The sequence below is a fragment of the Fundulus heteroclitus genome, chromosome 3, assembly GCF_011125445.2.
Source record: "Fundulus heteroclitus isolate FHET01 chromosome 3, MU-UCD_Fhet_4.1, whole genome shotgun sequence".
Classification (NCBI taxonomy): Eukaryota; Metazoa; Chordata; class Actinopteri; order Cyprinodontiformes; family Fundulidae; genus Fundulus; species Fundulus heteroclitus.
The window spans coordinates 27317294-27330009 of record NC_046363.1 but is presented as its reverse complement, the minus strand read 5'-3'; the positions used below and the strand labels follow the sequence as shown (position 1 = coordinate 27330009).

The 12716-nt window shown below is 40.7% G+C and overlaps 1 protein-coding gene across 5 annotated transcripts; it reads right to left on the bottom strand.

Moving 5' to 3' along the window:
• Positions 1 to 867: 867 nt before the first annotated feature.
• On the bottom strand, positions 868 to 12526 carry u2af2a (U2 small nuclear RNA auxiliary factor 2a). 5 transcript variants are annotated; one of them, XM_021322870.2, is made up of 13 exons: positions 11929 to 12526; positions 8243 to 8384; positions 7855 to 7899; positions 6628 to 6663; positions 6249 to 6352; positions 5644 to 5795; positions 5427 to 5543; positions 5156 to 5312; positions 4957 to 5036; positions 4628 to 4750; positions 4447 to 4533; positions 1670 to 1918; positions 868 to 1366 (listed from the first exon to the last, which is right to left on the bottom strand). In XM_021322870.2, exons 1-13 carry the CDS (start codon positions 11975 to 11977, stop codon positions 1232 to 1234), a joined length of 1476 nt encoding a protein of 491 aa, XP_021178545.1. In that variant the 5' UTR covers positions 11978 to 12526; the 3' UTR covers positions 868 to 1231. The 5 variants fall into 5 exon arrangements, with proteins under 5 accessions (XP_021178545.1, XP_021178546.1, XP_012730634.1 ...); XM_021322871.2 differs by having other exon boundaries at positions 1232 to 1366; positions 5174 to 5312; XM_012875180.3 differs by lacking the exon at positions 7855 to 7899 and having other exon boundaries at positions 1232 to 1366.
• Positions 12527 to 12716: the final 190 nt, after the last annotated feature.

The window sequence follows — 12716 nt, the reverse complement described above, 5'->3', positions numbered from 1 at the left end:
AAAAAGAAAAAAAAAAAAGAAAAAGGTGAAGGGTTTGCACAAAAACGGACTGGATCCAACACATTTTACATCCAAAACAGACCTGGAAAAGACACCACTGAGCCGTCCAGGGTACACGATTGTGACACGTATGAGAGCAAGCCAAATTTCTCTCCGAAGCTTAACATTAAGGCTCGCTGGTAACGACGAGATGCGTCCCCGCTCAATTTAAATCTGCGTTTCTCTCCCAAACTTCCTCAGTTTCATCTCACTCTGAATCAGGGTCAAACTGGAAAAAGAGCTGTTCGCAAAAAAAAAAAAAGCGGCCATGAGAAGTTACAGAAAGAAATAAAAAAGCAAATGGAATCACTGACGTTTTCTCTCAGCGGTTTGTGTTGCTTTGCAGCTTTAATACAAGGTGATACAACAGCTCGAACCAGAGAAGCTACGCACGGTATCAGAACGATTACAGCTGACATTCGGATGGAGTCCAATCAGACGGCGGGGGGAAGCAGGTTGACCAAATGAAGGGACATGAGGATATGACAGAAATGAAAAAAAAAACAACTTTCCCCTCCAACGATGATAACAAACAGAGGTGGGATGTTACAGCTACCGTGTATCTACATTAAATCAACTGAAAATGCCCTTCGTCTTCTGCTTCATCGCCCGTTCACAAACACTTTTTCTCTCCTCTGCTCTTCTCAATCAGAATTGTCTGGGTCGTTCTGTACGGCAGCTCCTTTTGAATTTACTTAAAACAGGTTGACTCCATTTAAATACAAACCTTGAGATTGTGGCGTTCCCCCCCCCCCCCCCCCTTCCCGGCCAAAACTGACACCCAGGTCTGACGAAGTATAAAAAAAAAAAAAATAAAAAAAAAAATGTAAACCCCACTCCCTGACCCTTTTTTTTTTTAATCCCCACGTTTCTCAAAAATCTTGATGGCTTCCCCACCCGCCCGGCTACGCTACTAGCACCCAACCCTAGCCTCGTGTTACCTATTCGTTATAAACCCCGTCCCTCCTCCCCTTACAATCACAGATACGGGTTTCAACAGGTGGACATGTCACGTAGATCTCAAACAATAAGCTGGATATCACAGAATACATTTGTCAAATGATTAAAAGTCAAAGATCTACCTGAAATGTTGCCGAACCAAATTACTCCGAGGGCTGGTCTGGAAACGGGCAATTTACATAACACCCCCCCCCCCCCCCCCCCATTTTTTTTTAATACACCCCACCCCAATCTACCAGAAGTCCCGGCGGTGATACGCGTCTGGATCGCAGTATTTTGTCACGACCACCCTGTTGGCAAACTTCCTTCCTGTCAGCCCCTGCATGGCCTTCTGGGAGTCAAAAACTGAAGTGAACTCCACAAAGATCTGGGAAGGAGAAACGAAACTTTAGGGTCTGGCGACAGATCAGGCCTTCATGCTACATACGTAATGGAACAAATAGTAGTGCGTTAAATGTAGAGAGAAAAGGAAATAATGCAGTTTTCCAAATTTTTGTGCTAATAAAAATCTGAAAAGTGAGGTAAAAATCCAGCCCTCTTTCCTCTACATGCCACTTTTCAGGTTCTAGAACTTTCTCTCCTCATTAAAGCCCTGCTTTATGTTGATCCATCACGTACGACTCGAATTAAACTCGCTAAACCTTCAAGTCTGAATTTGAGCGCCGCCTACCTTGCCGGTCCCAGGCACCTCCAGGCCGTCCACGGGGCGAGGAATCTCGATGCTCTTTACTTGGCCGTACTTGCTGCACTCCTCCCGGACGTCTTCCACGATCTCCTCGTATTCCTCGTCGTCCAGCAGCTCCTCCGGGGCCACCATGTTCATCAGACACAGCACCTCGGTGGGCAGGCCGCCCATCTGGGTGACAGAGCTGTTCAGACCCGGCACCTGCAGCGTCACCGGTGTCTGGTTTATGGTCGTCTGCAAGGGAGAAAAAAAAAAAAAAAAACGCACAGATTGTAGAAAGTTAAATTTATTTAAAACCAGCTTGTTGCCACATCAGCAACAATCAGTGTTTCTGATTTCTCAGCCACTGCCATGACATTGGGGAACTGAGGCTAAACACGGTTACTTTCCCAATCAAGTGTCATTAAAAAAAGATGTTTAATGATTTTAGTAGAGAAATCTATAAAAATAATAGAAATGCTGGGTAGATTTCAGCACTGTGAAATAAAATAAGTTAAATGGGGTAGTAACCTCCTGTTCCTGATGCAAACAAAACTTTATTTCAATTTTTTGAACATGTAATAATTATGTTGGAGCAAAACGGCCACTCTAGTTGAACACTGTAATCTTCCCTCACTGCCGCACTAGAATCAAAAACATGCCCTGCATGTTGGTAGGCCAGCCGTAGATGCTGTACTTAAAACTAACAAAAAAATGGAGTATTCCGCCCTACTATTGTGAACATCTAACAAGAGAGGATTTTTATTATTTTCCGGAAAATAATTGTCATGGTAAAACACAAAGAGGAGAGAAAATACAACTGGGTTTAGTGAGTTACCTAAGCTGATCGGCTCAATTTAAGGCGAAAACCATAAAAATGTTCAGGTTCAACATTAAAAAGGTGAGACACATTAACAGGGTGCTTGCTCTTTTTCCAAATTAAAATTCCAGACTTTTTTTAAAACTGATATTCCCCCCCCCCCCCCAAGACCTTAACTTTATGTACTTGTATACTTGTGTGCCTACTGCCTACTTCATGTTGAGATTGTACAAACTGTTTATTAGAAATGTTAATTTTTATAGGCTAGTATTCAATGAACAAATGCATTATTCACAGTAAATTATGCTTTTACTGATGAAAACGGTTCAAAACATGAAAATCACAAGTACATGAATTTCACATCAAACAAGTGTTTGATTCCATTAGGCTGATACAGTACGTGACCAGTTAGTAAAATTATAGTTTTATAGCCTACCTTCCTATTTCTCATTTCACAATGCCTTTGAGCATACTGTAAAATTCTACCATACATTTTTTTCCCCATACTTTATTAAGACTTTCACACAAAATTCAAGCCTTTTCAAGGTCTGGAAAACAGTGTTTCAAAATTCCATACTTATTAAGACTTTCAAGACTTGCGCAAGCACCCTGATTAACACTAGAACTCCCAAGGCAGTCATTTTGACTGTTTTCAGATTTTGAAGTCTAATAACTTTTTTTACATGAGTATTACATTATCCATGCTAGCTGACTTTTCCTGTATCTGTATGTCCTTTATTTCCATATTGTTTTTTTAAATAAAATAAAAAAACAAATAAAAAATATCGTTACTTTTACCTTTGTCTCCCACACCCGTCATTTTGACGGCTCCGTTAGTTACATTCTATTTTATTCCCGCGGTTGAAACACAACGGGATGTTGCCTAGCAACCAGCATTCTAGCTAGCGCACCAAAGACCCGCTGGTGTGCGGCAAACCCTCCTCAGAGGAGGAGCCGCCTTTATTTAGGTAAAGAAAACGGTGTTAGGTGCTACAACACTGTACAAAAAACCGCTCACATGATGCCTGTCACAAGTGCAAAAAGGTGGTGTGCGGGAAATGCACGGGGGATATCGTTGTGACATGCAAAAAATGTGTTTGATCGGTTTTCTAATCTTGTAAATATATCGTTTTGTGTAGTTCCACTTGTAGTTTTATTAAATATTTAGATTTTTAATGTGTTCATTACAGTTTAGAACCATTTATTATTTTAAATTGTAAATAGTGATATCATTTCTTGTAACTTTTTTGGGTACCAAAGTGTGTAATTTTATTTCGTTTTATTTATAGTCTAATCTATTATTGCCACATTGCATTTTCCGAATTTATGTAAATAATTAAACATTTTAATTATAAACTTTTCTTGCAAACCTTTTTTATTTACAGTGTTATTTTCAGCACCATTTACAATCGTATATTATAAATAATTTAAGGAACAATTGTTGGACGTGGTAAAAATATATTTTGGACCTCATTTTTAGTTCTACATATCCACAATAGGCTTATAAAGCCCACTAGAACTATTACAGTTGATGACGTCATCACCAATGCCGCATTCCATTGGTCAGAATGTCACCCGTCAAATTGACTGCCAGTGGGAGTTCTAGGAGTATCGGAATTCTGGGAGTCCTAGTGTTAAACAGGTGGTGAAAAGAAATCCGTCTGCAAAGATATCAGGACAAATACTTTGATTCTTCTTGATAAACTCACTAAAATATTCTAGACAGAAATTTAGAATAAAAGATATGTGGATCAGATATTTTTTAGCCTCTGCAGAAATGTGGCACTGAGGTGAGCAAACTGCTGAATCTCTAATCGCGGCCCAAGAACTCAAAGCGTTCCTAAACAAAAAGACTCCCTCGTTCACGCTCTGGGATTTCTAACAGGTGAGAAACTCGTCGGCAGACTCTGCATCCGTCCTCCCACCGTCCGGCTGGCATCTGTCCAGCAGCTGGAAAACTCACCAGAGTGGCGTTCTTGGATCCCACGCTGGCTCTCTGAACGAGGAGCTTCTTGTCTCCCAGCTGCATGCCGTTCAGTCCAGCGATAGCCTACCAAGAGAAAAGCGTTTATTCACGTTCTGCTGGGGGGGGGAAGCAAAACAGGACCACTGATGCACATTTTCCTCTTGCTGGGACCAGTTACCTGATCGTTCAAGTTGACGTCAACATATTCACAGAAAGCGTATCCTTTAGAAAGGCCGGTGGCGCTGTCTTTCACCAGGTTAAAGGCCTTCAGCGGCCCAAACGACGTCAACAGCTCCTTCACCTGGAAGACAGACCCGTTGCTAAGAGCTCACACTATCAAGATCCCGTCATCTTTGTCAAACTAAAAAAGCTCATCCTTTGTCTCGTACTCTGTTCAAATCCAGCTTTTCAAGGCTTTGTGAACATAAAAAGATAAACGTGTTAGAAAAACAAGGGGCATAGAGTAAATTCTGGTTTACGTCCCAGCCTAGAAGCAGAAACACAAACCTGGTCGTCGTTCAGGTAGTTCGGCAAACCGCCTATGAAGAGCTTGTGAGCCGAATCTGGCACCACTGTGGACACCACACCTACATCATGTACAAGGATGGAAGTGAACGCACCACGTCAGATGAATTCAGGTCCCGCCAACGTCGAGAATTATTTCGTGAATATTAATGAAATGTGACAAGCAACTGAGGTTAAAAACCATTAATTGTCTGTGTACCCGGCACATAGACACTGGGGTTCTCGCTCATGCCAGGCAGGGGCTGGTAGTCGTGGGGGCGGCGGATTTTCAGGCTCTGGCCTTGAAAGATGATGCCGTCAAAGGCCATCGCCTGCGTTGTTTCGTCCACCGAACGGAACTGCGCAGACGGAAAATTACAGGTGACTGAGATTTAAATAAACACTGGAATCAAACAAGGGGTTGATTTATACTTTGCGGTCACAAATGATGGTCCCCCGCAAAGCTGCCTCACCTCCAGGAAGGCAAAATTCTTATCCTGGTTGATCTGTACGGCAAGGACAGGGTTCCCAGGGGCCTGAGTAAGACCCCCCAAACGCATCTGGGCATTGAAAAAGTCCATCATGGACTCCTACATCAAACAGAGAGATAAGATCAGTTCAGTTATTATTATGATTTTATAGTTTTTAATTTACAATACCAATGCACTGCAAAACATAAGAAGTTTTCACCTCGGTGATGCCAAAGGGGATGTTGCCCACGTAGAGACGGCGAGCCTGCCGGGTCATCTGGCTGCCCACCACAGGGACGGGGGTGGGAGTCACAGCCAGGCCGTCCGGGGTCATGGTAGGCAGCAGCGCTGTGGCTGGGATCTGTCCGGCGGCTGAGAAAACGAAGCAAATGTTTAAAAAAACGTAGCAAATGTTTAAAAACCTAAAACATTTTTATGCACTTCGCCCGTGTTTGTATCGCACGGTTCCTTTTTCACGTCAAAAATAAAGCTTGTTCAACCTGCAACTTTGTTCCCAGTCAGTTTTTAAGAATAAATATAAATGTTCAATGTGAATTTAGAGCAGACATTTCTACAGAGGCTGAAAAAAAAAGGCTGTAAGGGAAGGGATGGACTGACAGGCTGACAAATGGATCAATAATTGGAACAAAACTGACTCGGACAGAGAGACAAATCAACAAATGCATGAATAAAGACAGAATCTAAAAGACGGCTGGATGGACAAGTAAATTAACACATGCTTCATGAATGGATCAACAAATGGATGGAGTGATAAATGGACAGACTATTAAAAAATATGAACAGCGGATCAGGGGAAATGGTCACCTTGCATGGCTTTGTACTGCATGGGGGTGATGTGCTCAAAACCAGGTGGAGGGACATCCCAGTACTTCTTCACCTTCTTCTTCTTCTCACGATGGGGGGAGCGGCTGTTGAAGAAGCAGGAGGGTGAATGCGACATATTCAAATTAAACCACTACAGTAGGCGCTTGGTTGTATTTTCTGAAATATACAACAAAATAATTTCTTATTGTGAATTTGCATCCACTAAAAAAAAAATAATAAATACAGAAGAGCCAATAAAGCGAAAAGGAGCGGTAGAAGACCCCCATCTGGTCAATTACTTGAATAAAACAGTACAAAACGACAATTGCAGTTGTTGCGACAATGCACAAACCAGCTTTGTGTTAGTTTGCTGTATTACCTTCCAGCTTTGTCTTGGGGGTAGCTGGATGGTGAGCTGAAATGACATTGGAAGGGATTGACATTTCGCTTAAAAATCAAATTAACCGTCAACATTTTACACTTCACAAAACCGGAGTCCGATTTACCCGACACTCACCAGGCCTGAGCACAAGAACGCAAGATTTTTTACAACATTCAGAGAGAAACCCCCTCCCATTTTACACCAGACGGCCCATGACACACCCGCGGGGACGTTCTGTTTTCATTTCTAAAGCAGGAGTTTACATATGTGGGATCTTTTCAACAAGCTCGACACGAATCCCACATATGCGAACAGGAACGAAAGAGAAGCTAACACAATCTTGTTGTCATCGTAATGGCAACAAATGTTGCGTGGGGAGTCGTCTGCTTCTCTGGACCCAACAACCGTCCCTCACTTTGGTTCAGGTGTCCAACTATCGATTTAGATCCACGAGTCTAAAATGTCAGAGTTGCGGAGCGGGATCTGCGGCTCAACTTGCAGAAACTCGGTTATTTACCAGATTTTGAACTGCGGAGAAAATAAAAAGAAGAAAGAAAAAAAAAAGGAGTACACGTTGAACCCGGTAATCTTTGCATTACTATCAACAACTTGTTTTGAGCAATCTGCAGCAGATCCCTTCAATAATCACCAGACAGATACGTGTGTTTGTTTACAGATGGGGGCAAAGCAATTTTACAAATAGTGATGCATAAATCCAGTGAGTGGAATCGGCACACCGACTCTGACCCGGGGTCTGCAGGTCCGTCAGTCGTTGGATTTCCTGTTCATGAAATGCATCAAAACTGAAAACAATTTCCTGTCTGTAATCAAATCTACAAGTATTTTGTTCTCGGTTTTGAGTTGAATAACAGAAAAAGATAAAAGGTTAGAGACATATATAGTTTGATACATAAAATAATCATCTCTTGGATTAAAAAAAACACAAACATCTCATCTCAGACCACAGGGAAACTGGTGTGCACCATGAATCTGATCAGTGCGTCTGTTTTTACAGTAGGTCCATCTGCTGCCTGTATGACAGGTTTGCTTCAGACACAATAGAAATATAGGTTTCTCAAAGCAAAAACAAAAACAGAGGATTCAGCGATCATTAAAAAAAAAGCTTCACATGCTGATAACCAACCACGGCTAACACTTTCTACACCAGCAAGCAGGTTAATGATGTAAAATTGTGCAATAGTTTCAGGAGCATTTTGTTCAAACCTCGTTTTACTTGCTTCTGGGATCTTCGTGATACTTTCGTGTGATCTTTAACACAGCAAAGGCACCAGTTGTTGCTTTTTGTGTTCAAAATCTCATTTAGCAAGTCTAAATCGGTGCACAGGACTAAGCACCGGGGACAAAATGCTTTAAGCAACAAAACTACTTAAAAAGAAGGATATAACAGGAAATATTTTTTCTAAATTTTTCTAAATTTAAAACATTTCTAGATCCGTTTGCAGACCAGAAATGTTCAGCAGGTGAAGACTGAGGTTGAATCCAACATTTCTGTTTCACAGCCTTCACTGATTAGCTTAGTCAACTAAATCAAGCCTCTCGGCCGTACAGCCGTGGAGTTTACGAGGCGATGTTGCTGAACGTGGATGCTCACCTGCGCCGGTGTCTCCGCTCCTTGCTGTCTCCACGGCGGTCCCTGCTGCGCCTGTCCCTGTCTCTGCTCCTCCTCTTCCTCTCTCGGCTGCGGCTGCGGGACGAGGAGCGGCGGTGGTGGCGGTTCTCTTTGTCCCGTTCGGCTGTGGGAACACGGAGCTCGTGAAACAGCGCCACTGGTTTTATGTCTGAACAGCAAACGCAGCGAACTCTCGTAGGAAAACGACCCCCTCTAAAGATTTAAACTCCCCTCAGATGAACACGAGAGACAAAAAAAAAGGATCGAGAATCTACATCGGCTCCTTATTCACAACCAAATAGTTTGCCTACTTTGTGTTTTTGTCACGGCTGTACGGTTTCTATTTTTATTATTGGCTTATTTTTAGTGTGTGTGTATCTGTGCGCTTCCATTTGGCCGTCGCTCTGCTGCAGACACTGAAGTCGACCCACTGAGGGCGAAATAAAGTGTTATTATTATTTTATTATATTCTAAAAGGCAAAACACTTTGGGATCAAACTGGCTGACCTTTAGAAAGCAGACTTAAAGTCTGGAAAATGCTCCAAGTTAATTTACCTTAAATCTTCATGTGAATTAGGAAGAGAAATACAACTTTAACCTGTGTGCAGAAATTTTTACTATTTAAAATAAAAAACATTCCTGGATTCAAGGTTTTCAAGGCCTATAAAACGTTTATTACACAAATCACCAAAGTATTATTTTAGCTTTCCATTTAAATTGTATTTTTGTCATTTCATGTACAGTTTAGTGTAATTTATTTCTCCATACTTTGTGTTTTATCCATGTTTTATTTTTGTTTTTACCCGCCCAGCCGCCCCAGTGACATGGGTTGCAAATAAGCTTTGGCTAGAAACTGTAAGCTGACCTCTGTATTTCACATTTGAAGCAATCTTTACTACAATATCACCATTTACTCATCGATGGGGACAAATAGCAATGCTAATAATGCAACAATAAGAAAAGCCCACCATGTGTCAATTGCAGCTTATACAAATTTAGACAGGAATTTAAAAATCTCTTTTAAAAACGAATTTCCTCTCTAGCTTTTAATACTTACTAGGTTGTTGGTTTTATTTTGATCTTATGTTGTTCTATGTCCACGTATATTTTTTTATTTATTCATTTTGGATTTTATCTTTTCTCTAGGTGTGATTCATCTTTTGCTTTTTACCTGTACAGAACTTTGGCCTCTTAGTTTCAAATCTTTTATAAATAAAAGTTGAATCGGTTAATTCTTGATTATAGAGTCAAAGTTTTGGCACTGGCGCCAAGAATAGCACAGCGGCCAAGTAAATGTGAGTGAGCTTGTCTTTTCATTTAAAAACACAAACTGGAAAATGACGGCTATTTTGATTTTGTTCATTTTTAGAGTTTTGGCTAATTGGAGCTCAATCTCTGTACATTTTTCAGTTCCTGAAATAAAATACCAACTTTCCCTCCATCAGGCATACAGGGAGACAGTGAATCAGACTAAACTACATGATTTCAAATGTGCTTTTACACATAAAAAGCACATTTTTATAGCACAGAAAATTACTGTATCACACATTATATAGAATTATTAGAATTAGTTGTACTATGATAATAAACTTGATAAGATTAATGTTTGTAAACACTGCAATACGGTGTTATGGTTGGGATTGTTGTGGCTGTTAAAACTATTTCTAATGTGTTTGTTACAGAAGATCATCTTTTATATCATGAAATGCAACTATTGGTACCATTTAACACTTAAACAACAATCTAATGTTTAAAAGTGAATTTGTGATTATAGGCAAGACTTTTTTAAGGAATATCTGGGTTTGAGAGTCTTTCTGCAGCGATAGATCAACAGTAAAAAAAAAAAAAAAATACTAATTTTGAAATAAAAGAAAAACTTTCACTTTTATCACCTTTGCAATAAGTTAAATGTAGGAAACCACTGCTAAAAACTTTAAACTGGCCATTCCTGCAATTCGGTCAGTTGGGGAAAGTATAGAGGTAGCAAAATCTACATTTAGGGGGATTTTTACTGAATTACAAATGTGCAGCCTTGAGAGTGTGCAAAACAGAGAGATCCAGAGTGCACTGAAACTAAATAAATGCAGCACTGCTCATAAAAGATTAGACACAGTTACAAATAGGGCTGGGTATCATCTAGGATGAGCCGATACGATACGATTCTCGATACATAGCTCAGCTTGCTTTGATTCCAATATCGATATTTATTACTTTGAATTAATGTTCAGTGATTCAATCACCAAAATCAGCCAAATATTATGTTTATGTTCTATTTATTGATCACAGACATATTAACAGGAAAATAAAGTGCATTTGCTTCAATGCATTTAACGTGTCACAGAAACCAAAAATGTGCCCAAACATCTGATTTTAGGGACAAAGGAGCTTCTAAAATCCTGTCGGCCATTCCACAAATTCGTCTCACTTGCTCTCCTTCGCTGTGAACTGTAATGGTTGTGCTGTAATAACGCCCCCTAGAGGTTGGGAGGTATATCGATATTGAAAGCCAGAATATCGATATTAAATCGTTTTTAAAAATATCGATATTAATCTTTATATCGATTTTTATGCACAGCCCTAGTTACAAAGCTGGTGAATCAAAAGCTGCTGACCTTTCCAGCAAATGCACACATTTCCTTTTAGTTTTGTTTGGTGGAAAACTTTAATTAGGTTTTACGTTTTTTTGCAGACTAGTTGGTATAATTCCTGTTTTTGAATTGGGGAAAACATTTTATCTCTTTAAATTTGCTTAATGGCTGGGCTTAAATTACCTCAAGTAGACTTGTTTTTATCAATTAAATCAAAATTGTTAATTTTTCCAGCTAACTCCAAACCAAAAAATACATGATTTTACATATTACGGCATGCTTAATTAGTCAAACAATTGGAAAAATTTTAATCTCAAATTGAGATTTTGACTAGGTTTTGACTAGGTGACTAGGTTGACAAGATCCTTTCAAATGAAAGGATCTTGACATAACTCTTATATGCTTACAATTATAAATCCAAGAAGTGATGCTGCAAATAAACGGATGCAATGTAATTTGAATCTAAAATCAATATGAAGAATTACCGAGTTCACTAAAAATGGGACAGTTTTGCCCCTTTTGGGATACGGATTAGGGAATAAATCTGCACATACGGAAATTTCACATTCATAATCTGGGGAATTGTTAAAGCAAACCTAATACTTTTCAAGCACGCGTAGAAAACCCTGGGGGGGTAGCTGGGTTTGGGCCTGATGTTCGAGGCGTGGTCGGCTGTCTTTTAAATGCGATGTGACAGCGGTGGACGAAAGGCAAACCGCGCAGAAATAATCGCTGTACACAGCGCAGATGCAACCATCGGGCGCTAGGTGCTCCCGGCTACAAGGAGAAACCACGGCGAAGATAAACAAAGTTTAAAAGCCACCGCTGTGCAATTTTCTATAAGCTCATTATTCCAAAAAATTAACTAACAGTGAGCGATACTAGTTAATTTAAGACCAATGGTGCAGCTACTTTACACTTAGAGGGCTTTGTGACTGTGTGACAATAAAGAGCCTTTCACTGCCCCGTTAAATAGACACATCCATGATTGGCTAAAATGATGGCGGCGGTTTAAATCCGTACCACAAACCTGTTTAATTTACTTGTTCTTGTTGATGTGCGGCTCATTTATTTATTTACCTTGTTTGTTTTCAGACAGCTGTCTCTCAAACTCGTCGTAGTCCGACATCTCTGGGTGGAAGCCTGTTACGCTCTCCGGGACTGCGTTGTTCAGTCGGCGGTGGCTAGCTTAAGCTAGCAACAAAACTGAGCTACTTTTTTTTTAAAGCACGAGCGGTTAGCTCGACTTGGCGTCGACGTGTCGGCGTCAACGAGCGGCTCGTGCTGCGACGGATTCACCGAAAACGAGTAACAAACGCGCGCACAAGAGTCGGATGTGTGCGTTTACAACGCAACACACATGAAGGATCGAGAAAGCAAAACGTGCTCGTACAGGTTAACCCTGCTAACGTTAGCCGACTAGCTTGTAGCAAAGTCCAGAAGAATAGGCCTGCTGCTACACACGCCACGGACGAATGAATGAGACGCTTCCGCGAGCTGGATGCTAAACCCAAAAGGGTCACAGTCCTTCGGAGTGAAGTCCTGTGACTTTCTAGGTCAAATGTTTGCGCTTTGAGGAGTTTTAACGCTATAGAAAACAATAAAGGTTTCGGTATGCCCGCTTTTTCTGCTCCGTCTCCCAGGCAGCCCCTGACATCGGAAGTTGATGGCGGGGAGGTTTCCGCTCAGATTAGCAGCAGGAGGAATCCAGTCAGAATAAAAGCGAAGAAGAGCGTCGCGTTTGTCCTCAAAACCGAACGCCTTTGTTGCGCAGTAAAGAGAAAACACAGGATTATAAATAGAATAAAAGTCCCAAATTTCAGATGAAGTTTTCCTTTTATACAATTAAAGAAGTACACTTATTCTGG

Bases quoted from the DNA above. Each gene is read 5' to 3' on its own strand.
- u2af2a (XM_021322870.2), bottom strand. From the start codon at position 11,977: ATGTCGGACTACGACGAGTTTGAGAGACAGCTGTCTGAAAACAAACAA. The intron at 5,037-5,155 runs GTTTTTAACCTC...TACATGATGTAG, and splicing joins GGGTACACAGACAATTAATG to GTGTGGTGTCCACAGTGGTG. The intron at 4,751-4,956 runs GTTTGTGTTTCT...TCTGTCTTCCAG, and splicing joins ACTACCTGAACGACGACCAG to GTGAAGGAGCTGTTGACGTC.